The sequence below is a fragment of the Dendrobates tinctorius genome, unplaced genomic scaffold (genome assembly GCF_039654945.1).
Source record: "Dendrobates tinctorius isolate UK_male_01 unplaced genomic scaffold, ASM3965494v1 ptg000022l, whole genome shotgun sequence".
NCBI classification, from domain to species: Eukaryota; Metazoa; Chordata; class Amphibia; order Anura; family Dendrobatidae; genus Dendrobates; species Dendrobates tinctorius.
Genome location: NW_027361690.1, coordinates 101,792,284 through 101,815,579, shown reverse-complemented (window position 1 = coordinate 101,815,579; position 23,296 = coordinate 101,792,284). Strand labels below are relative to the sequence as shown.

The 23,296-nt window shown below is 47.0% G+C and overlaps 1 protein-coding gene across 2 annotated transcripts in view; it reads left to right on the top strand.

The window, feature by feature from the left end:
• Nucleotides 1-9,975: 9,975 nt before the first annotated feature.
• The window catches only part of ERLIN2 (ER lipid raft associated 2), a 49,241-nt gene continuing 35,920 nt past the window's right edge, over nt 9,976-23,296 (top strand). The window contains exons 1-2 of one of the 2 annotated variants that reach the window (XM_073569034.1): nt 9,976-10,117; nt 19,887-20,004. In XM_073569034.1, coding sequence (XP_073425135.1) covers nt 19,898-20,004 — 107 coding nt within the window. In that variant the 5' untranslated portion in view covers nt 9,976-10,117; nt 19,887-19,897. The remainder of the gene's footprint in view (nt 10,118-19,886; nt 20,005-23,296) is intronic. The other variant, XM_073569035.1, reaches the window with a different exon arrangement.

The window sequence follows — 23,296 nt, the reverse complement described above, 5'->3', positions numbered from 1 at the left end:
CTTGACGCCCGGAGTCTGCTGGAACTCAAATTTTAGTCCTGTCCTGATAATGCTCCGTATCAACGGACTACTTGAAATACGCGACCAGGCCGGGTAGAAGGACCGCAACTCCCCCCCCCACCTGGTCCGACAGTCATTTGGGATCATTGCGGTCTCAAGGGGTGTTAAACATATACCCCCTACCTCTCCTCCTGGTGTCATATCTGGGTCTTTCTCTGAAGTTCTCTTACGATCAAACCACCTTCTATAGGAGCCTCTTCTGAAAGGTGGTCTACCTAAATATGGGAAGCGTTTCTTATTGTCTCCCGCTTTTTCCAGCAGCTCATCCAGAACTTTGCCAAACAAGTAAACCCCTTCACATGGGATACCGCATAATTTAGATCTGAGACACAACAAGAAAACAGATTTGCAAAAATACTCTGCAGTAAAATATATGACAGTAATCAGCAAGTGCTGGATAACAAATACAGGGTATTTAGTCTATACTTTTTTTGCAAAAAAATGTATGCCAAGCTGCTTCACCGCGTCAAGGTAACCCCTATTGAAGCAGTCCCTATCTATTGTATTCAAAACCTGAACATCTGAACAGTGTCTAAAATGAACAGGATTCGGACAGGCGCTTCTTAGTATGAGCTTGTGGTGCAAGACAGCTCTTTTGTGCATGCCACACGAGAGGGGTGGGGTCTCTCAAACCATGCTAGGCAAGGAAAAAACGGATTAAAAAGACATGTGACATGCACATAATTTAGATCTGGCCTGCATATCACCTGGCCAACATTTAAGCCATAAGGCCCTACGGGCAGCGTTGGAGAGGGCTGCGGATCTGGCTGGTAATTTTACCGAGTCCGCCGACGCATCAGAGAGAAAGGCTGCTGCTCCCTGAGCTGTAGAGAGGGAGGAAAGAATGTCCTGTCTTGGGACCTTATCCCTAATCTGTTCTTCCAGTTGGTCCAACCAAACTGTTAAGGATCTGGCGGTGCATGTGGCCGCAATTGCTGGTCGAAGGGCTCAGGCTGCTGTCTCCCAAGATCCCTTGAGAAACGCGTCGGCCTTCCTATCCAGAGGGTCTTTTAAGCTACCCAGATCCTCAAAGGGAAGGGAAGTCTTTTTGCCAGCCTTTGCTATAGCCGCGTCCAATCTTGGGGCTTTATCCCATGATACTGAGGCCGTTTCTTCGAATGGATACCTTCTTTTAAAGGCCAGAGGTAGCGCGCCCTTCCTCTCGGGTTTTTCCATTCCCTTTCAATAAGGACACTTACTTTATCTATTAGAGGGAATGACCTTCGATTTTTCCGGTCCAAACCCCGAAACAGAGTCCTGTATTGACCTCTCTGTTGGGGTTACCTCAATTCCCATTGTAGTATTAACTGCCTTTACCAGATTATTGACCGGCTCCAGTGGGAAACAGGAATGGCCTGATCTGGTATCAGATGATGAGGAAGATGATGATGATGTATCTGACTTTAGCTCCTGTGAATCACTATCGGAGACTAGGACCAGGGATCTAGGAGACTTTTCTCTAGACTTTGCCGGAGACAGGGATCTAACCGAACCCCTAACTTCTTGTCTGACTGACTATCTCCCTTATACTGGAGGAAAAGTCAGCCGTCTCTTCCGAGACCAGGTGGTGAATGCAGGGTCTACAGAGTTTTCTTCCCTGACCATCCGGGAGGGGGACATTGTCTGTGCTGGCTTTTCCCTGCGCATTTTTTCCCCTGGTAGAATGGGAGAGAGGGGACATAAGGGGAACAGATAATCACCCAGATGAACTTTCTCGTAGCTCACTTACCCTGGCTTACAACAGCGTAGTACCGGGTTCTGCTGGGGGTCCATCGGAGCCGCCACACTCTTACGGCTCGTGGATTTCTCAGGTCTCGCCTTCTGAGTAGACCTATGTTTCTCAGAACGGCTGCTGCTACTAGAACGCTGCTCCGACTTCACTGAAGACTGAGGCGTCTGCTCCAGAGGCTCTGGCTGTTCCTGCGACGCCATTATGGGATGACACAGGGCCAGAAGCAGCTGCCCCTGTGACCCGAGCTCTTAAATAGTCACGGCACCGCCCCTCAAGGGCTCGCAGGTGCCTTCCAGCAGCGCCGAGTACCTTTCCTCCCCAACATTCTCCCCTCCCCCCCAACCGCACCCCGGCGGGGGCCGGCGAGGCGCCCCCCCAACCGGCGGGCGCATGCGCCCCCGGACACCAAGCATGCACGCCCCGCCGCTGCCCACCCTGTCCAGAGGCGCCCACCTCTGATGTCACGGCCCGCAGCGCGCGACCGGCGCGTCACACGGCGCGACCAGGCCGCGTCATCAGGCTGCGCCCCCATGCCGTCGGCTGCCCCCTGAACCGGAAGTAGGCACCGGCAATGGCGTGGACGACTCTGACCCGCGCCTGCCAAGCAGAAGGGACAGCGCACCCCCCACCCCGGGGCCCGGCGAGGAGGAAGAGGGAGCCGGGTCTACTCACCCGCTCCGGCGCTGGCCATCTTGTAGTGGATTCTCCCCCTGGAGGCCACCTACACTTTACACCACCTGCACTGACAGTTCCCCTGCCGTGCGGCGCTTCCACGGCTCTGGTCAGGCCGAGGCAGGAGACCCCCGCTGCCTGAGTCAGCCGCCAGGCCTGGGTATTCATCCGTGATCCTCAAGGTATGTCTGCAGGGATCCCCTGTCAGGGACAAGAAACCAACTGAAGCGTGAGGGCCGCCCTTTTTATGTCTGTAGGTTTCCTGTCCCCGAAGGGCGGATCCCCTCTCTCGTGGTGCTGTCATGGCGACTGAATAAAAACCCCTTTAAGTTGTCATAAGGTGCATATTTTCCAATGGTCAATGGGAAAATGTACTACGACATGTCATCAATGGAAACAGATGGGTTTGGTCACCGAAGCGAGAAAATTCTCCACTCTTTATAACATCTATATATTCTATGATGGGGTTATTATTCTAAAAAGAAAAAAAATCCTTTAAAAAATTTTAGAGGTTCCACATATTTGAAAAAAGTTGGCCGAATTTAGACAAGAAAGGACAACTGAGGAAAAATAGATCAGGCAAGTTGAATTTCCTACATGCCCGATCTTTTGATCCTGCAGGAGAGCAGCAGCTTACTCATCTCTGAAGCTCCTGAATTTGCATTTACAGGTGCATGTCACAAAACTAGAATATCATCAAAAAGTTAATTTATTTCAGTTCTTCAATACAAAAAGTGAAACTCATTTATATAGAGTAATTACAAACACAGTGATCTATTTCAAGTGTTCATTTCTGCTAATAATGTTGATGCTTATGGCTTACAGCCAATGAAAACCCAAAAGTCATTATCTCCGTAAATTAGAATACTTTATAACACCAGCTTGAATAAAAGATTTTAAGATCTGAAGTGTTGGCCTACTGAAATGCATGTTCAGTAAATGCACTCAATACTTGGTCAGGTCTCCTTTGGCATCAATTACTGCATCAGTGTGGCATGGCAGTGATTAGTCTGTGACACTGCTGAGGTGTTATGGAAGCCCAGGTTGCTTTGATAACAGCCTTCAGCTCGTCTGCATTGTTGGTTCTGGTGTCTCATCTTCTTCTTGACAATACCCCATTGATTCTCTATAGGGTTAAGGTCAGACGAGTTTGCTGGCCAATCAAGCACAGTGAGTTGTTTTTAAACCAGGTATTGGTACTTTTGTCTCAGCTTCCTCTTTACAATTAAATTTCCATCTCCAAAAAGCTTGTCGGCAGAGGGAGGCATGAAGTGCTCTAAAATTTCCTGGTAGACGGCTGCGCTGACTTCTTTGGTCTTGATAAAACACAGTGGACCTACACCAGCCGATGACATGGCTCCCCAAACCATCACTGATTGTGGGAACTTCACACTAGACCTTGGAAATCAAGGTCTCAGAGTTTGGAGGAATAGTGAAGAGGCATACAATCCAAGCTGTTTAAAGTGTGAAGAATTAGAATATCATCAAAAAGTTAATTTGTCAGTTCAATACAAAAAGTCAAACTCATATACTATATAGAGACATTAGAAACAGAGTGATCTATTTCAAGTGTTCATTTCTGTTAATGTTGATGATTATAGCTTACAGACAATGAAAACCCAAGTCATTATCTCAGTAAATTTGAATAATTAACAAAAAACACCTGCAAAGGTTTCCTAAGCGTTTGAAAATGTCCCTAAAGGTACTGTCAAACTTAGCGATGCACCAGCGATCCCGACCAGCGATATGACGCGGTCAGGATCGCTGGTGCATCGCTAAGTGGTCGCTAGTGAGCTGCCAAACAGGCAGATCTCACCAGCGACATCGCAGGGGTCGGGGGTCGCTACTTACCTGTCACACTAGGCGATCCTGACGTCCTCCCGCCCGGCTCCACGCTCGTCTCTCCACAGGAAGCTGACGACGAGAAACGGTCCAGGACATTCTCGCGCGATCAGCGATAAGCAGCAGGGGAGCGGGTCGTAGGTAAGTATCACACACAGCGATATCGCTAGCAATATCGCTATAACGTCACAAGTTATAGCGATATTGCTAGCGATATCGCTTAGTGTGACAGACCCTTTAGTCTGTTTCAGTAGGCTCCACAATCATGGGGAAGACTGATGACTTGACAGATGTCCAGAAGGCATTCATTGACACACTTCACAAGGAGGGTAAGCCACAAAAGGTCATTGCTAAAGAAGCTGGCTATTCAAAGAGTGCTGCATCCAGGCATATTAAAGGAAAGTTGAGTAGAAGGAAAAAGTGTGGTAGAAAAAGGTGCACAAGCAAGCAGGATAACCGCAACCTTGAAACGATTGTTAAGAAAAGTCCATTCAAAAATTTGGGGGAGATTCACAATAAGTGGGCTGCTGGAGTCATTGCTTCAAGAGCCACCACACAAAGACGTATCCAGGAGATGGGTTTCAAGTGTCGCATTCCTTGTGTCAAGCCACTCATGACCAATAGTCAACGCCAGATGTGTCTTACCTGGGCCAAGTAGAAAAGAACTGGACTGTTGCTCAGTGGTCAAAGGTCCCGTTTTCAGATGGTAGTAAATTTTGCATTTCATTTGGAAATCAAGGTCCCGGAGTCTGGAGGGAGAGTGGAGAGGCCACAATCCAAACTGCTTGAGGTCAAGTCACAATCAGTGATGGTTTGGGGAGCCATGTCATCTGCTGGTCTATGTCGATTGTGTTTTGACAAGACCAAAGTCAGCGCAGCCGTCTACCAGGAAATTTTAGAGCACTTCATACTTACCTCTGCTTACAAGCTTTTTGGAGTTGGAAATTTAATTCTCCAGCAGGACTTGGCACCTGTCCACACTGCCAATAGTACCAGTACCTGGTTTAAAAACAACAGTATCATTGTGCTTGATTGGCTAGCAAACTCCCCTGACCTTAACCCCATAGAAAATCTATGGGGTATTGTAAAGAGGAAGATGAGAGACACCAGACCAAACAAAGCAGACAAGCTGAAGGCTGCTATCAAAGCAACCTGGGTTTCCATAACACCTCAGCAGTGCCACAGGCTGATCGCCTCCATGCCACGCCACATTGATGCAGTAATTGATGCAAAAGGAGCCCTGACCAAGTATTGAGTGCATTCACTGAACATACATTTCAGTAGGCTAACATTTCAGATTTTAAAATCATTTTTCAAATCATTTTTCAAGCTGGTGTTATAAAGTATTCTAATTTACTGAGATAATGACTTTTGGGTTTTCATTGGCTGTAATCCATAATCATCAACATTACCAGACATAAACACGTGAAATAGATCACCCTGTCTGTAATGACACTAATATATGAGTTTCCATTTTTGTTTTGAAGAACTGAAATAAATTAACTTTTTGATGATATTCTTATTTTGTGAGATGCACCTGAATATGCTGGAGATGGGAGGAACAGCTGTCAGCCAAGAGACATCTAAAGAGTGCTGGCTGCATAAAGCAGATCAATATGCCATGCCACTTGTACATCTGTAGCGATTACACTGATGTGGAAATAATACTGTGATCACCACCGATTTTCCCACCTTTATCAATAACCATAGATCGAAAGCCGTACTGATACTAAAGCACAGTACGATACAGATGCTATCAACTTTTTTTTTTTTTTTACTTTTTCCTTTTTGTTCTTGTGATACTTCGCCAACATTAGCAGACATTTCTTACAGAAGTAGGTGCAGCACACAGGCATTTAAAGGTTATTTTCCACTAGAAAAGATCCATCACGTGGAGGTGAGCAACACTGTTTAGTAACTGAGCCATACACTTTCATATGTAGTTTATAAGAGGGTTGAAAAACTGTCCATATTGACTAATCCACTTACAAGAAGAGACTGTTTGCCATGACTGGTGGGTATGTACTCCATCTTTGTTGTCTGTTATGCACTTATTAGCACTGTACACTTTCTGTAAAATTGCTTGTTGGGCGTCATGTCCGAATGCTTTCTCTGTCAATGTTTAATGTAATATTTGACTGAAAATGGAGTGATGTGTTGTTGTGGCATGACTGGGAGCAGAGGAGAGAAAGCGCAGGGATTCGAGGAAACACTGAGTCATGTTAGTTTAGGTGATCTAGGCTCCTGACTTCTGGTGTTCGGGGTCAGTCGCAGAGGGATCGTGAACAGGTCAAAGTTAGCCACTCTTTAGCCCCTACACCAGAGAAAGTGGCTGATGGGTGCACTTGCAAATGCTATACAACCTCATGTTATATTAAGTGTTTTGCCTCCATGATTGGTGCAGGGTGAAGGAATAGGAGAATGTGGAGAGAAGCTCTGAAGATGAGGAGCTGCTTTCACAGTGACCCATAACACCATAACTGGGGAGGACACAGAGGTTTGCCATAAGGTTTGTTATAACTGGAAGACGGCAGAGACTTGTGTGGTGCCATCTGAGGGAGCAAGGGTGAACAGAGGATGAAGCCTGACGATTAGCGCCAGAGTAGCTGTGGAGAACAGTAATCAAGCTCTACCACCCCAGAAAGCTCAGGCAGATTCTACACAGTGAGGAGACTGTCACCGTACATTGGAGGGCCAGATAGTGGTTGTGTAAAATCTGGGTGAAGAGAGGAAGAGAATGAGAGAGCTTAACCCCCGGCAGACGAACCAACCTAGAGTGGGAGGTCTGAAGGATTAGACCATCTCCGTGTGCATGCAAGTCCTGTTACTGTAGAGTAACCAGACAAGGAGAGTTTGGAAGAAGTGTTTGACAAAAGACAATGGACAAAGTGATTTTACCTGTAAGGGTGTGTGCACACGCTGCAGATTCTGCTGCAGATCTGCAGCGGTTTTGGCCCTGCGGATCCGCAGCAGTTTTTGCTGCGGTGTACAGTACCATTATTTTCAATGGAAAACAAAAACCGCAGTGCACATGGTGCAGATTTTTCCGCGCGGATTTGAAACCGCAGCATGTCACTTCTTTGTGCGGAATCCGCAGTGGTTTTACACCTACTCCACTGTAGAGGTGTCAAACAGCAGGGGAAAACCGCAGGCTAATCCGCGAATAAACAGCAGGTCTTTGACCTGCAAAATCCGCAGCAGAATCCGCAGCGTGTGCACACACCCTAACATTTAGGCAAATGGTTTATCTGAGCAAAGACTTTTGTTGCTATGCAGTGTCCCACTCATTCTCGTGTGCTATGCCAAGAGGAGAATCAGAAATCAGGGCTGGCTCTACAGCGAACAAGGTTGTGGCCTACACCACCATTCTTGCAGGTTTTGTGCAGATGGAGGGTTTTTTGAGTATTAAAAAACACGTTTTCTAGTGGAAACTGCTTCAGTTTCTTCCTCGTTGGGGAGTTTTTGGTATCCTGAAACAGTTTTTCTAGAAGTCTTATTTGCATCCTTTTGATTGCATGGTGTTTTGTTTGAAGAACATTTTAATCAATCCAAAGAAGTCAGATGCATTTTATTTTTCCCACCAGGCATTTCTCAAAACCAGAAATGAAAGAAAAACACTCAAAACTGAACACAAAGTGGTTCTAGCAATAGTAATGGATAGAAAGAAAAAAAAAAAAAAAAGTCTTTTATTCACCAATTTTTCAGGAGCAAACCCCCTCTAAAAGATTAAAAAAAAACTCAGTGTGCCCATAAAAACATGTCATCCTAAGCATGCCCTCCTTCCTTTTTAGATTAAAGTTGGAAAAACCTGTGGATTTGGACGGCACTAACCAACCATCTAAGGCCGGTTTCACACGCCAGTGGCTCCGGTATGTGTAGTGACAGTTTCCTCACGTACCGGAGACACTGACACACGTAGACCCATTTAAATGAATGGGTGTATGCACATGTCAGCATGTTTTCATGGACACACGGTCCGTGTGCAAAACACGGAGACGTCAGTGTTCGTGGGAGCGCACAGTCCGCAAAAGTGCTGAACACGGCACACGGAGAACAGTTCACACTGTCTTCCGTTTACACGGACGGTCGCCGGGAAGAAGCGCTACTATAAGCCGTTATTCCCCTGTGGCTGGTGCTGAACACCGCTGTCATTTTTCTCTCCTGCTCTGCCGGCAACAGCGAGCAGGAGAGAAGAATGGATGAAAACCTGACGTGGGGTTCCACTCAGTTTGTGAACCAACCCGGCAAAATTCACAGCTGGGGGCTGCTATTCTCAGGCTGGTAAGGGGCCATTGATCTTGCCTCCGCATGCGCAGTAACAAGCGGTGACATCACAGAGCCGGTGCGCTCTGCTTCCATTCATTCCTCAGTAGTTTGCAGTCAGAGCGGTCGCATTAGCATCGCTCCGGCTGTAAAATGAATAACCCCTGAGATGGATTTACGCCATGGGACGTGACTGATCGCCGGACAGGTATGGATATTGTTGGTTTATTATGTTATACTTTTTTACAGGAGAACGATGGCGTCGATATGGAATTAAGAATATAATAAAGTTTTAAACACTGTGTGTAGTGTATTCTTTCATTAAAATACTTTATTCTTATTGTCTGTGTTTATTTAACCCTTGAATAACTCTAGGATTAGTAATGGAGAGGTGTCTTACCGTTACTAATCCGGGCTTAATGTCACCTTACAATTGAAAGGTAACATTAACCATTATTATCTGGAAGTGTGAGACCGGCCTAATGCAGGGTTTCCCAAACTCCAGTCCTCAGGGCCCCAACAGATCATGTTTTCAGGATTGCCTTACAATTGCGCAGGTCATGGAATATTATCGAGGTATCAGAAATTGCCACAGGTTCTGACGCCTGTGCAATACTAAGGAAATCCTGAAAACATAACCTGTTGGGGCCCTGAGGACTGGAGATAGGGAAACACTGATCTAATGTGTAGGGTTCCAGCCGGTGGTCTGAAAACACATGAACCCTAAGCTGAAGGTCTGTGTGGATGGGGTTGGTGGTCAAGAAGAGAGATTTCTACCGCGCACGGAAAAAGACTTCAACTTCGTCTAGTGTTTAAAAAATAAAAACCATTAAAAAACTACAATTGTCAACATTTAAAGTATTTCCAACCATTTCATTCCGCCCCAGCCGTGGTGCATGGACGACCAGGGGGGCACCAAATTTACTAAGGGGTTGTCTCCATTTTTCAAAAATAAGCAACTCTGTAATTTACCTTTTCTAAAAAGTCCTCTCCCTTATCCTGAACAAAGGGATGTTTAATTATATCGTTTACTGCTCGTTGCCTATTCCCTATGGGGGCAAAAGTTGCAAACATTCCAAATTTACCACCAAGTACAAATGTCTGGAAAAGTTTATAATGATACAAAAGACTATTATAAAATGAATGCTTATTACTATATATTAATATCATTATCCCAACATTTTATCAGTTTCCAAAGCAAGTGACACAGTTTTGGCTTCTACCAGCCTTACCTCCCCATGACCCGCTCCCTCAGCGCCTGCATAGTTCAGGCGTTTCAGTCACCTGTGACCTTATCTCATAGGAACAGATCACTCCGCCGTCTTCAAACATGTCCATTCTAATATGCGGCCAACAGCACCACCTGCTGGTGCTGCAATCACCACCGCGAAATCCATGCCCTTAACAAAGATGGTGGCTCTGTCGCAGAGACATAGGATGATGACGTTCAGGAGAGCGACTCCAGGAGGAAGTTAAAGCAGGTGGAGGAAGAGAAAGAAGCTTTAGGATTACACAGATAAGCAGTGTCCTGGCTGTGCGGTGAGAAAGGTCAGGCACGAGGTTGCATGAAGGGCAACATTCTGGAGGGCGGAGGGATATTTCTGGTGTTTTTGGGGTGGTCCTAGGGGGAAATAAAACTCCATATGGATGAGGTGTTGTGGGCACAGGGCAGGGGTGTATGCGGAGTATGGCAGGTGGGCAGGACTGTGGCTGTAATAAACGTCACATGACTTATGTGGTTTTGTGCAAAATGGTAATTTGCAGCAGGGATGTGGGTAAAAGCTTGTGACCCATATGGCCATGGTGGGATCCATGCAGGTGCTGACCCCATAGTGACTACAGCTGCTGTGTCCTCCCCTACCTCACAGATCAGGACCCCACTGTGACCCATATGGCCATGGTGAGATCCATGCAGGTGCTGACCCCATAGTGACTACAGCTGCTGTGTCCTCCCCTACCTCACAGATCAGGACCCCACTGTGACCCATATGGCCATGGTGGGACCATGCAGATATGTGCAGGTGCTGACCCCATAGTGACTGCAGCACCTGCATTTTCCACTACCTCACAGATCAGGACCCCACTGTGACCCATATGGCCATGGTGGGACCCGTGCAGATATGTGCAGGTGCTGACCCCATAGTGACTGCAGCACCTGCGTTTTCCACTACCTCACAGATCAGGACCCCACTGTGACCTATATGGCCATGGTGGGACCCATGCAGATATGTGCAGGTGCTGACCCCATAGTGACTGCAGCACCTGCGTTTTCCACTACCTCATAGATCAGGACCCCACTGTGACCCATATGGCCATGGTGGGACCCGTGCAGATATGTGCACGTGCTGACCCTGTAGTGACCGCAGTGGCTGTGTTCTCCTCTGCTTCATAGATCAGGACCCCACTATGACCTTATGTGGCCATGGTGGGACCTATGTGAGTGCTGACCCCATAGTGACCACAGCTCCTGTGTTCTCCTCTATCTCACAGATCAGGACCCCACTGTGACCCATATGGCCATGGTGGGACCCGTGCAGATATGTGCAGGTGCTGACCCCATAGTGACTGCAGCACCTGCGTTTTCCACTACCTCACAGATCAGGACCCCACTGTGACCTATATGGCCATGGTGGGACCCATGCAGATATGTGCAGGTGCTGACCCCATAGTGACTGCAGCACCTGCGTTTTCCACTACCTCATAGATCAGGACCCCACTGTGACCCATATGGCCATGGTGGGACCCGTGCAGATATGTGCACGTGCTGACCCTGTAGTGACCGCAGTGGCTGTGTTCTCCTCTGCTTCATAGATCAGGACCCCACTATGACCTTATGTGGCCATGGTGGGACCTATGTGAGTGCTGACCCCATAGTGACCACAGCTCCTGTGTTCTCCTCTATCTCACAGATCAGGACCCCACTGTGACCCATATGGCCATGGTGGGACCCATGCAGATATGCGCAGGTACTGATCCCATAGTGACCACAGTGCCTGTGTTCTCTACCTGACAGATCAGGTCTCCAGTGTAACCCTTGTGGCCATGGTTGGACCTGTGCAGGTGCTGACCTTGTGACTGCAGCGATCAGTACCCCACTGTGACCCATATGGCCATGGGGGGACCCGTGCAGATATGTGCAGGTGCTGACCCCATAGTGACTGCAGCACCTGCATTTTCTACTACCTCACAGATCAGGACCCCACTGTGACCCATATGGCCATGGTGGGACCCATGCAGATATGTGCATGTGCTGTGTTCTCCTCTGCTTCATAGATCAGGACCCCACTATGACCTATGTGGCCATGGTGGGACTTATGCGAGTGCTGACCCCATAGTGACCACAGCTCCTGTGTTCTCTATCTCACAGATCAGGACCCCACTGTGACCCATGAGGCCATGGTGGACCCGTGCAGGTGCTGACCCCATATTGACTGCAGCGCCTGTGTTCTCCTCTACCTCACAGATCAGGTCCCCACTGTAACCCATGTGGCCATGGTTGGACCTGTGAAGATATTTGCAGGTGCTGACACGTAGTGACCGCAGTGATCAGGAGCCCACTGTAACCCATATGGCCATGGTGGGACCCGTGCAGATATGTGCAGGAGCTGACCCTATAGTGACTGCAGCACCTGCATTTTGCACTACCTCATAGATCAGGACCCCACTGTGACCCATATGGCCATGGTGGGACCCATGCAGATATGTGCACGTGCTGACCCTATAGTGACCGCAATGGCTGTGTTCTCCTCTGCTTCATAGATCAGGACCCCACTATGACCTTATGTGGCCATGGTGGGACCTATGCGAGTGCTGAACCCATAGTGACCACAGCTCCTGTGTTCTCCTCTACATCACAGATCAGGACCCCACTGTGTCCCATATGGCCATGGTGGAACCTGAGCAGATATGTACAGGTGCTGACCCCATAGTGACCACAGCTCCTTTGTGTTTTCTTCTACCTCACAGATCAGGACCCCACTGTGACCCATGTGGCCATGGTGGAACCCACGCTGGTGCTGAGTGATCACAGCTCCGCTGTTCTCCTCTGCTTCATAAATCGGGACCCCTCTGTAACCTATGTGGCCATGGTGGGACCTGTGAAGATATGTGCAGGTGCTGACCCCGTAGTGACCGCAGCGATCAGTAGCACACTGTGACTCATATGGCCATGGTGGGACCCGTGCAGATATGTGCAGGTGCTGACCCCATAGTGGCCACAGCGCCTGTGTTCTCTACCTCACAGATCTGGACCCCACAGTGTCCCATATGGCCATGGTGGGACCCGTGCAGGTGTTAACCCCATAGTGACTGCAGCACCTGCATTTTACTCTACCTCACAGATCAGGACCCCACTGTGACCTATATGGCCATAGTGTGACCCATGCAGATATGTGCTGGTGCTGACACCATAGTGACCGCAGTGATCTGGACCCCACTGTTACCCATATGGCCATAGTGTGACCCATGCAGATATGTGCTGGTGCTGACACCATAGTGACCGCAGCGATCTGGACCCCACTGTGACCCATATGGCCATAGTGTGACCCATGCAGATTTGTGCTGGTGCTGACACCGTAGTGACCGCAGCGATCCGGACCCCACTGTGGCGCATATGGCCGTGGTGTGACCCAAGCAGGTATGTGCAGGTGTTGAACCCATAGTGACCGCAGCACCTGTGTTCTCCTCTGCTTCATAGGTCAGGACCCCACTGTGACTCATGTGGTTATGGTGGGATCCGTACAGATATGTGCAAGTTCTGACCCCGTAGTGACCACAGTTCCAGTGTTCTCTTCTTCTTTTCCATGTTCACACTGTGACCCTGGTTCCTTCTCATGATGATCCAGACATCCCCTAGCAACTTCCCATATACGGTAGCTGTCGCAGAACATAGGATCCAATGCAAACAAACTTCAGAAGTATTTTGGTCGCATACCCAAGGTCACTGTGCAGCCCTTCGGAGGGTGAAAAAAGTTGCCTGACGTATTACAGGGGTTTCCCCCTTACAGTTAAATTTAGTCATCGTGTCACCAAGTGAAAAGTGAGCAGATTTTGTTCTTTTATTCTTCCTCCTACTTGTCTTAATTCTATAAGCAGCTTGGGGTAAAAAAAAAGCCCAGAGACCATTCATGTAAAAATATAATAAGAATAGCTGAAGCCGTGTATCTAATCCTGTGTGATACTGTCTGCTGAGCCGTGTATCTAACCCTATCCTGTGTGATACTGACTGCTGAGCCGTGTAGCTAACCCTATCCTGTGTGATACTGACTGCTGTACCGTGTATCTAATCCTATCCTGTGTGATACTGTCTGCTGAGCCGTGTATCTAATCCTCTCCTGTGTGATACTGACTGCTGAGCCGTGTATCTAATCCTCTCCTGTGTGATACTGACTGCTGAGCCGTGTATCTAACCCTATCCTGTGTGATACTGACTGCTGAGCCGTGTATCTAATCCTATCCTGTGTGATACTGACTGCTGAGCTGTGTATCTAACCCTATCCTGTGATACTGACTGCTGAGCCGTGTATCTAATCCTCTCCTGTGTGATACTGACTGCTGAGCCGTGTATCTAATCCTCTCCTGTGTGATACTGACTGCTGAGCCGTGTATCTAATCCTATCCTGTGTGATACTGACTGCTGAGCTGTGTATCTAACCCTATCCTGTGATACTGACTGCTGAGCTGTGTATCTAACCCTATCCTGTGAGATACTGACTGCTGAGCCGTGTATCTAATCCTATCCTGTGTTATACTGACTGCTGAGCCGTGTATCTAACCCTATCCTTTGTGATACTGACTGCTGAGCCGTGTATCTAACCCTATCCTGTGTGATACTGACTGCTGAGCCGTGTATCTAACCCTATCCTGTGTGATACTGACTGCTGAGCCGTGTATCTAATCCTATCCTGTGTGATACTGTCTGCTGAGCTGTGTATCTAACCCTATCCTGTGTGATACTGCTGAGCCGTGTATCTAATCCTCTCCTGTGTGATACTGACTGCTGAGCCGTGTATCTAACCCTATCCTGTGTGATACTGACTGCTGAGCCGTGTATCTAACCCTATCCTGTGTGATACTGACTGCTGAGCCGTGTATCTAACCCTATCCTGTGTGATACTGACTGCTGAGCTGTGTATCTAACCCTATCCTGTGTGATACTGACTGCTGAGCCGTGTATCTAATCCTCTCCTGTGTGATACTGACTGCTGAGCTGTGTATCTAACCCTATCCTGTGTGATACTTACTGCTGAGCCATGTATCTAACCCTATCCTGTGATACTGACTGCTGAGCTGTGTATCTAACCCTATCCTGTGAGATACTGACTGCTGAGCCGTGTATCTAATCCTATCCTGTGTTATACTGACTGCTGAGCCGTGTATCTAACCCTATCCTTTGTGATACTGACTGCTGAGCCGTGTATCTAACCCTATCCTGTGTGATACTGACTGCTGAGCCGTGTATCTAACCCTATCCTGTGTGATACTGACTGCTGAGCCGTGTATCTAACCCTATCCTGTGTGATACTGACTGCTGAGCTGTGTATCTAACCCTATCCTGTGTGATACTGACTGCTGAGCCGTGTATCTAATCCTCTCCTGTGTGATACTGACTGCTGAGCTGTGTATCTAACCCTATCCTGTGTGATACTTACTGCTGAGCCGTGTATCTAACCCTATCCTGTGTGATACTGACTGCTGAGCCGTGTATCTAATCCTCTCCTGTGTGATACTGACTGCTGAGCCGTGTATCTAACCCTATCCTGTGTGATACTGACTGCTGAGCCGTGTATCTAACCCTATCCTGTGTGATACTGACTGCTGAGCCGTGTATCTAACCCTATCCTGTGTGATACTGACTGCTGAGCTGTGTATCTAACCCTATCCTGTGTGATACTGACTGCTGAGCGTGTATCTAACCCTATCCTGTGTGATACTGACTGCTGAGCCGTGTATCTAACCCTATCCTGTGTGATACTGACTGCTGAGCCGTGTATCTAGTCCTATCCTGTGTGATACTGACTGCTGAGCCGTGTATCTAATCCTATCCTGTGTGATACTGTCTGCTGAGCCGTGTATCTAATCCTCTCCTGTGTGATACTGACTGCTGAGCCGTGTATCTAATCCTCTCCTGTGTGATACTGACTGCTGAGCCGTGTATCTAATCCTCTCCTGTGTGATACTGACTGCTGAGCCGTGTATCTAACCCTATCCTGTGTGATACTGACTGCTGAGCCGTGTATCTAACCCTATCCTGTGTGATACTGACTGCTGAGCTGTGTATCTAACCCTATCCTGTGTGATACTGACTGCTGAGCTGTGTATCTAACCCTATCCTGTGTGATACTGACTGCTGAGCGTGTATCTAACCCTAGCCTGTGTGATACTGACTGCTGAGCCGTGTATCTAACCCTATCCTGTGTGATACTGACTGCTGAGCCGTGTATCTAGTCCTATCCTGTGTGATACTGACTGCTGAGCTGTGTATCTAACCCTATCCTGTGTGATACTGACTGCTGAGCCGTGTATCTAATCCTCTCCTGTGTGATACTGACTGCTGAGCCGTGTATCTAATCCTATCCTGTGTGATACTGACTGCTGAGCTGTGTATCTAATCCTATCCTGTGTGATACTGACTGCTGAGCCGTGTATCTAATCCTATCCTGTGTGATACTGTCTGCTGAGCCGTGTATCTAATCCTATCCTGTGTGATACTGACTGCTGAGCCGTGTATCTAATCCTATCCTGTGTGATACTGACTGCTGAGCCGTGTATCTAATCCTCTCCTGTGTGATACTGACTGCTGAGCCGTGTATCTAATCCTATCCTGTGTGATACTGACTGCTGAGCTGTGTATCTAATCCTATCCTGTGTGATACTGACTGCTGAGCCGTGTATCTAATCCTATCCTGTGTGATACTGACTGCTGAGCCGTGTATCTAATCCTATCCTGTGTGATACTGTCTGCTGAGCCGTGTATCTAATAGACGATAACACCATAGAAATGGTAAGAATAATAGGCCTCAGTTACCACCACTGTCTACAAAGAAAACTGTTGCTGATAGCAACCAATCACAGCTCATTTTTCATCTTTTAAACAGCTCTGGGACAGTGTGGCGAGTTTTGAGTGGCGACTTTTGTGTTTTGACTTTTGGCGAGGTTGGTGTATGTGTGGTGAAATGTGTGCTGAGGGTGGTATATGTGTTGAAGCACGTGGTAGTGTGTGGCGCATTTTGTGTGTGTGTTCATATCCCCGTGTGTGGTGAGTATCCCATGTCAGGGTCCCACCTTAGCAACTGTACGGTATATACTCTTTGGCGCCATCGCTCTCATTCTTTAAGTCCCCCTTGTTCACATCTGGCAGCTGCCAATTTGCCTCCAACACTTTTCCTTTCACTTTATCCCCATTATGTAGATAGGGGAAAAATTGTTTGGTGAATTGGAACACGCGGGGTTAAAATTTTCGCCTCACAACATAGCCTATGACGCTCTCGGGGTCCAGATGTGTGAGTGTGCAAAATTTTGTGGCTGTAGCTGCGACGGTGCAGATGCCAATACATACACTTTTTCCCCGTTATGTAGATAGGGGCAAAATTGTTTGGTGAATTGGAATATGCGGGGTTAAAATTTCGCCTCACAGCATAGCCTAGGACGCTCTCGGGGTCCAGACGTGTGACTGTGCCAAATTTTGTGGCTGTAGCTGCGACGGTGCTGATGCCAATCCCGGACATACACACACATACATACACATATACACACACACACACCCACATTGAGCTTTATATATTAGATTTATTACACAAAAGCGTAATGATACCAATGTATTGAGTAAAAAAGTACAACAGGGAAAAGGTGATGGCACAGGATGTCACAAAAATGTAATCTCATGAAAAAGTGTAGGGCGTGGGCAGGTCAAAATGAGCTAATCTCCCTATGAACACTGTATGCCAGAAATCTTAATATCCATAATATAACCCAATGAACCTAGGGGTGACCGTTAATGTCACATACTAGTGACCTATTCAGAGGTCTCGTAGTAGTATTAGGTGCAAAAATAATCCACAGGGGATCAGGTCATCTTACCCATAGCAACCCTGGTGAGAGAGCACAGCAAAAGATCAGCCCCAACGCGCGTTTCGTGTGGGCTTCCTCGGGGGGGCGTGAACAGATTTTGCTCTCGTATTCTTCCTCCTCCTCGTCTGAGTGTTCAGATGAAAAAAAAAAATCTCCATACGGTTCCAGAGATATGAGCCTTTTTATTTTGTGCTAATTTTTATGATCTCTTCCCAAAGGGGCGGAGTTAACAGTAATTATGCAGAGCAGCTTAAAGACACGCCTCCAGAGTCCTGCAAGGACCGCCCTATTCTGACTTCTTATTAGGCTGTGAGTGTGGGGCGCTTAAGATACCGCTTCTATGGCTGTCTCTGTGTACCAGTACTCACACACAGACACTTTCAGGTAGCTTGACTCGACTGCAGAGACACAGATGAAGATTCCTGAAAGAGGTTTATGTTAAAGCTGAATTCTTGGAGTTATGCACAATTACAGTAGTAGTTTCTGTATCAGCTGCAGTAGGTAAAAAACTTTTCTGAAGCAGAGATGGAAGATATGTGGCTTCTAATATGGCTGATACACAGAGAATGAGGAAGGAGAAGGAAGGGGTTACTGACCCCAGGGCTAAGGAGGCGGACAGGGAGAGTGGGAGGACAAACTTCTAAAAGGCAAACCTTATTGCATAGCAAAGTAACAATACAAAACTATGATTCCCGAGGTGCAGGACATGACAGCCACACTGGAAAAAGAGCGGTGACAAATAAAAAGGCCCATATCTATGAAACTGTATGATGGATTTAAAAAAAAAAAAACAACCTGAATACTCAGTAGAGGAGCAGGAATAGAATGAGACAAATCTGCTCCCTTGTGATCTATGGTGGGCCCAGGGTGGTATAAGGAATAAATGGGAGGAACCCTGCTCCTCCACCCACTACCAACAGGAGCTTGGTGTGACCAATGCACCCTCACGTTTCTTCTGACCCGGATGAGATGTTTCTTCCTGTCTGCAGTAATCGCCCCTGTCAGATCCAGATGCCAAGAGCCCTGCAAATTGTACAGCATAAAGTGGGGAAAAAGCTGCGCCAATCTAGGGATTTTATTGTATTTACAGTGGGCAACAAACCCTTTAAGAAAATAAAACTTTCTTAATAAAGTCGCACAGCCTTGTGTGCTATAATTACGCCACGTGTTGATATGATGTAGAACTTCACAAGACCCTTCCCATTATCGCCTCCTGCCATCGGGGGAGTAGATAACCAGTGTTCTCTGGGTGGCGCTCTGCCACGACGTCTGGACAGGCTCTTGCACCATCGTATCTCCACAGCTGATGGTGAGGTCAGAATTGGACGGGCGCTTTAAGGCTTTGTTCACACTTGTCTTGGGTTTACATTTTTACAGTAGCAATGACTGATCTGGGGAATCTGTTCTGAAACCAATCTGGAGGGACCTTGTCGCCCTATAGGACAAAAAGTATTTGTGGTGGATCTGCAGCCGAAATTGAGCCGATGGCGATCTAGAAATCCACGGTTTAGATCACTGAAAATAAATGCAGCGGTTGGGTGGGGATATGTTGAATTCGCATTCACGCGGCCCGTCCTGTAATCTACTGCAGATTATCAAAGAACAAATCTGCATTAATCACAGCATTAGTTACTTGTAGGTCCGAAATCTTCTCATCTTTTCCTGGACAGATCATGTCGCGGACTATTCTGCTGGCTCTGGTGTAAGAGAACCACGATGACCAGGACCAGACCTTCTCTCCTAGTAATCCAGACTATGGCTGACAATCTGCTGCCGTTCCCACCGGTCACAGAACGCTGCGTTATCTGGTCTCCATTACTAAACAAAGGAAGCGTTGATAGCGGCGTCCGTCACCTCATTCATTCTCTGCGCAATCAATAGGGACTGACGCCTTTCGCTATTGATTTCTGGGTTTTTTCTCTGCATGTGGTTGTAATAAAGTGAATCCGGCTGAGCAGGGTCACGTGCGCTCCGTAAATGTGCTGCTGCCTCATTTCTAATTAAACCCTTTTATTTAAAGGAGTTTTCCTATTCCAAGAAGAGGTCATCAATATCTTATCTGCGGGGGTCCCGGCATCCCCACCAGACAGCTGTTTTCAGCTCTGGCAGTGGCTTGATGTAAAACGAGCCGCACAGGGATAGGGCATCAATATCCTAAACATTGGAAATCCATTTTAATGGTGTTTTCTAGGGCTGTATATGATGTACTATTATGTAGGGCAATGATGGCTCCTTATGTGTCTTCCAGGTCTCGGGAGGATGTCCCACATCGGAGCTGTAGCTGCCATCGCGGTGGCATTCACTGCTGCCGCCCTGCTGTCTGCCATACACAAGATCGAGGAAGGACACATTGGGGTCTATTATAGGTATGTGCATCTGGGAGTCCTATAGGACCCATTACTTACTTTTCTCATGCGTTGTCGAGGAAGAAGACTACAATATTGGGTCTCATCTATCAATGCGCCAGAACTCTGGGCAAATTTACAGCAATTTTCTTTTTTTCTTGTGGACCACCTGGGGTGAACAACTACATAAACTATAATGAATACATGTTCTATCCATGAAAAAACCAGACTTGTGACTGAAGTATTAAAGTATTCACCGAAGTACCTGGTGGCTGCAGGGTGGTGGAGGTCAGCTGATGGTTTTGTTTTTGTTGTGGGTTGTGTGAGCATTGAGGAATGGAACGTGTCGGTGCTCTTCAGATGAATTGTGCCCTCTACTATCCTGCAAACAGAGGTAGATTTGCCTCTCTGCATCTGAGGAGCATAGGAGTATTCAGGCTGCCCAGGTCCAAGGACTTGTTAGCTGCAGAGCACCACTTACAAGCTCCATTGCAGAGAGGTTGAATGGAGAAGATTCTTAATTCTCTTTTTTTTTTAATTTATTTTTGCTTATCTTATTGTCTGGTGCAATCCCCATTAGGATGTGCTCCACTATTGCCAATGCCATCCAGTGCACGTCTTGCCGCATGTATGAAATCCTTGAACAGCCGGTCGAGGGTGCATACTGCTGTGCAAGATGTGAGCACGTTGTTCATTTGGAAGCCCAGATACTGGATCTAAATGTGCAGCTGGCAACACTGAGATCCATAGACAATATGGAAAGGAGTCTTCTGCTCACTGAGCAGATGCTCAATGGGATAGATGAGGGGGGGATGCTAGGTTGGAGCTGCAGGACAATGAAGCAGCTAGCTGGGTGACAGTTAGAAGGCGGGGTAGAGGGAAGAGCACCAGGGAGGCTAGTCCTGATCTGGCACACCCTAATAAGTTTGCTAAGTTGGCAGATGAGGGGAGTGTTAGTGCAGGAGTAGCACTGCTGCAGCAAGGCATGTCCTCTGAAAGCCGGAGGAGTGTCTGCTCCAGTAAGGGGGGAAATAGGAGAGCAGGGCAGGCCAGACAGGTTCTGGTAGTGGGAGACTCAATTATTAGGGGAACAGATAGGGCAATCTGTCACAAAGACAGGGATCGTTGAACGGTGTGCTGCCTACCTGGCGCTCGAGTCCGACACATCGCTGATCGGGTTGACAGATTACTGGGAGGGGCTGGTGAGGATCCAGCGGTCATGGTGCACATTGGCACAAATGACAAAGTTAGAGGTAGATGGAAGGTCCTTAAAGATGATTTCAGGGAATTAGGCTGTAAGCTTAAAGCAAGGACCTCCAAGGTGGTATTTTTGGAAATACTTCCTGTGCCACGCCAGAGAGGCAACGGGAGATTAGGGAGGTTAATAAGTGGCTCAGGAATTGGTGTAGGAAGGAGGGGTTTGGGTTCCTGCAGAACTGGGCTGACTTCTCAGTTGGCTACAGGTTCTACGCTAGGGACGGGCTGCACCTCAATGGGGAGGGTGCAGCTGTGCTGGGGGAGAAAATGGCTAGAAGGTTGGAGGAGTGTTTAAACTAGGGACAGTGGGGAGGGTATTCCTTTTATAGGAGGGGAAGACAGTGCAGATAGAGACCTGGGCACAAATAATGACATTGGGGGTGGAGGTGGCATGGGGGGTGGAGGTGGCATGGGGGGTGGGGTTAGAACAGTTAATAATATAAGAAAGAATAGAGGTACAGAGAGATACATAAAGTGCATGTATACTAATGCCAGAAGTCTCGCCAACAAAATGGAGGAATTGGAGTTAATGTTGTTGGAACATAATTATGACATGGTGGGGATGTCTGAGACATGGCTGGATGAGAGCCACGACTGGGCGGTTAATTTACAGGGCTATAGTCTGTTCAGAAATGACCGTACTAATAAACAAGGGGGAGGCGTGTGTTTATATGTAAAATCATCCTTAAAACCCATCCTTCGTGATAATATATATGAATCTAATGAAAATGTAGAGTCCCTGTGGGTAGAGATAAGGGGAGGGGGAAAAAATAATAAATTACTGATAGGGGTTTGTTATAAGTCTCCAAAAATAATGGAAGCAACAGAGAATATCCTCATAAAGCAAATAGATGAAGCAGCGACTCAAGGAGAAGTCATTATTATGGGGGACTTCAACTACCCTGAAATACATTGGGGAACCGAAACCTGCAGTTCCAGCAAAGGTAATAGGTTTTTGACTACTATGAGAGACAATTACCTTTCACAACTGGTTCAGGACCCTACAAGAGGGGGGGCACTGCTAGACCTAATATTAACCAACAGGCCAGACCGCATATCAAATGTAAGGGTTGGGGGTCACTTGGGTAACAGTGATCACAAATTAATAAGTTTTCATGTATCCTTTAATAAGATGTGTAGTAGAGGGGTTACAAGGACACTAAACTTCAGGAAAGCAAATTTCCAACGGATGAGAGATGATCTTGGTGGAATTAACTGGGACGATATCCTGAGACATAAAAATACACAAAGAAAATGGGAGACGTTTATTAGCATCCTGAATAGGACCTGTGCACAATATATACCGTATGGGAATAAACATGCGAGAAATAGGAAGAAACCACTATGGCTAAATAGAGCTGTAAGGGGCGCAATAAGGGACAAAAATAAAGCATTTAGCGAATTAAAGCAAGTAGGTAGTGATGAGGCATTAACTAAATACAGAAGATTAAATAAATTCTGTAAAAAGCAAATCAAGACAGCAAAGATTGAGACAGAGAGACTCATTGGCAGAGAAAGTAAAAATAATCCCAAAATATTCTTTAACTACATAAATAGTAAGAAACTAAAAAATGATAGTGTTGGCCCCCTTAAAAATAGTCTGCGTGAAATGGTGGATGAGGATGAGGAAAAAGCCAATATGCTAAATGACTTTTTTTCAACAGTGTTTACACAAGAAAATCCCATGACCGATAACATGATCAGGGATAAAAAATTCTCTGTTAAATGTCACCTGCTTAACCCAGCAGGAAGTACGGCGGCATCTAAAAATCACTAAAATTGACAAATCCCCGGGCCCGGATGGGATACACCCCCGAGTACTGCAGGAATTAAGCACAGTCATAGATAGACCATTATTTTTAATCTTTAAAGATTCCATAATAACAGGGTCTGTACCACAGGACTGGCGTATAGCAAATGTGGTGCCAATATTCAAAAAGGGGACAAAAACTGAACTTGGAAATTATAGGCCAGTGAGTTTAACCTCAACTGTGGGTAGAATCCTGGAGGGTTTTCTAAAAGATACAATACTGGAGTATCTGGAGAAGAATAACCT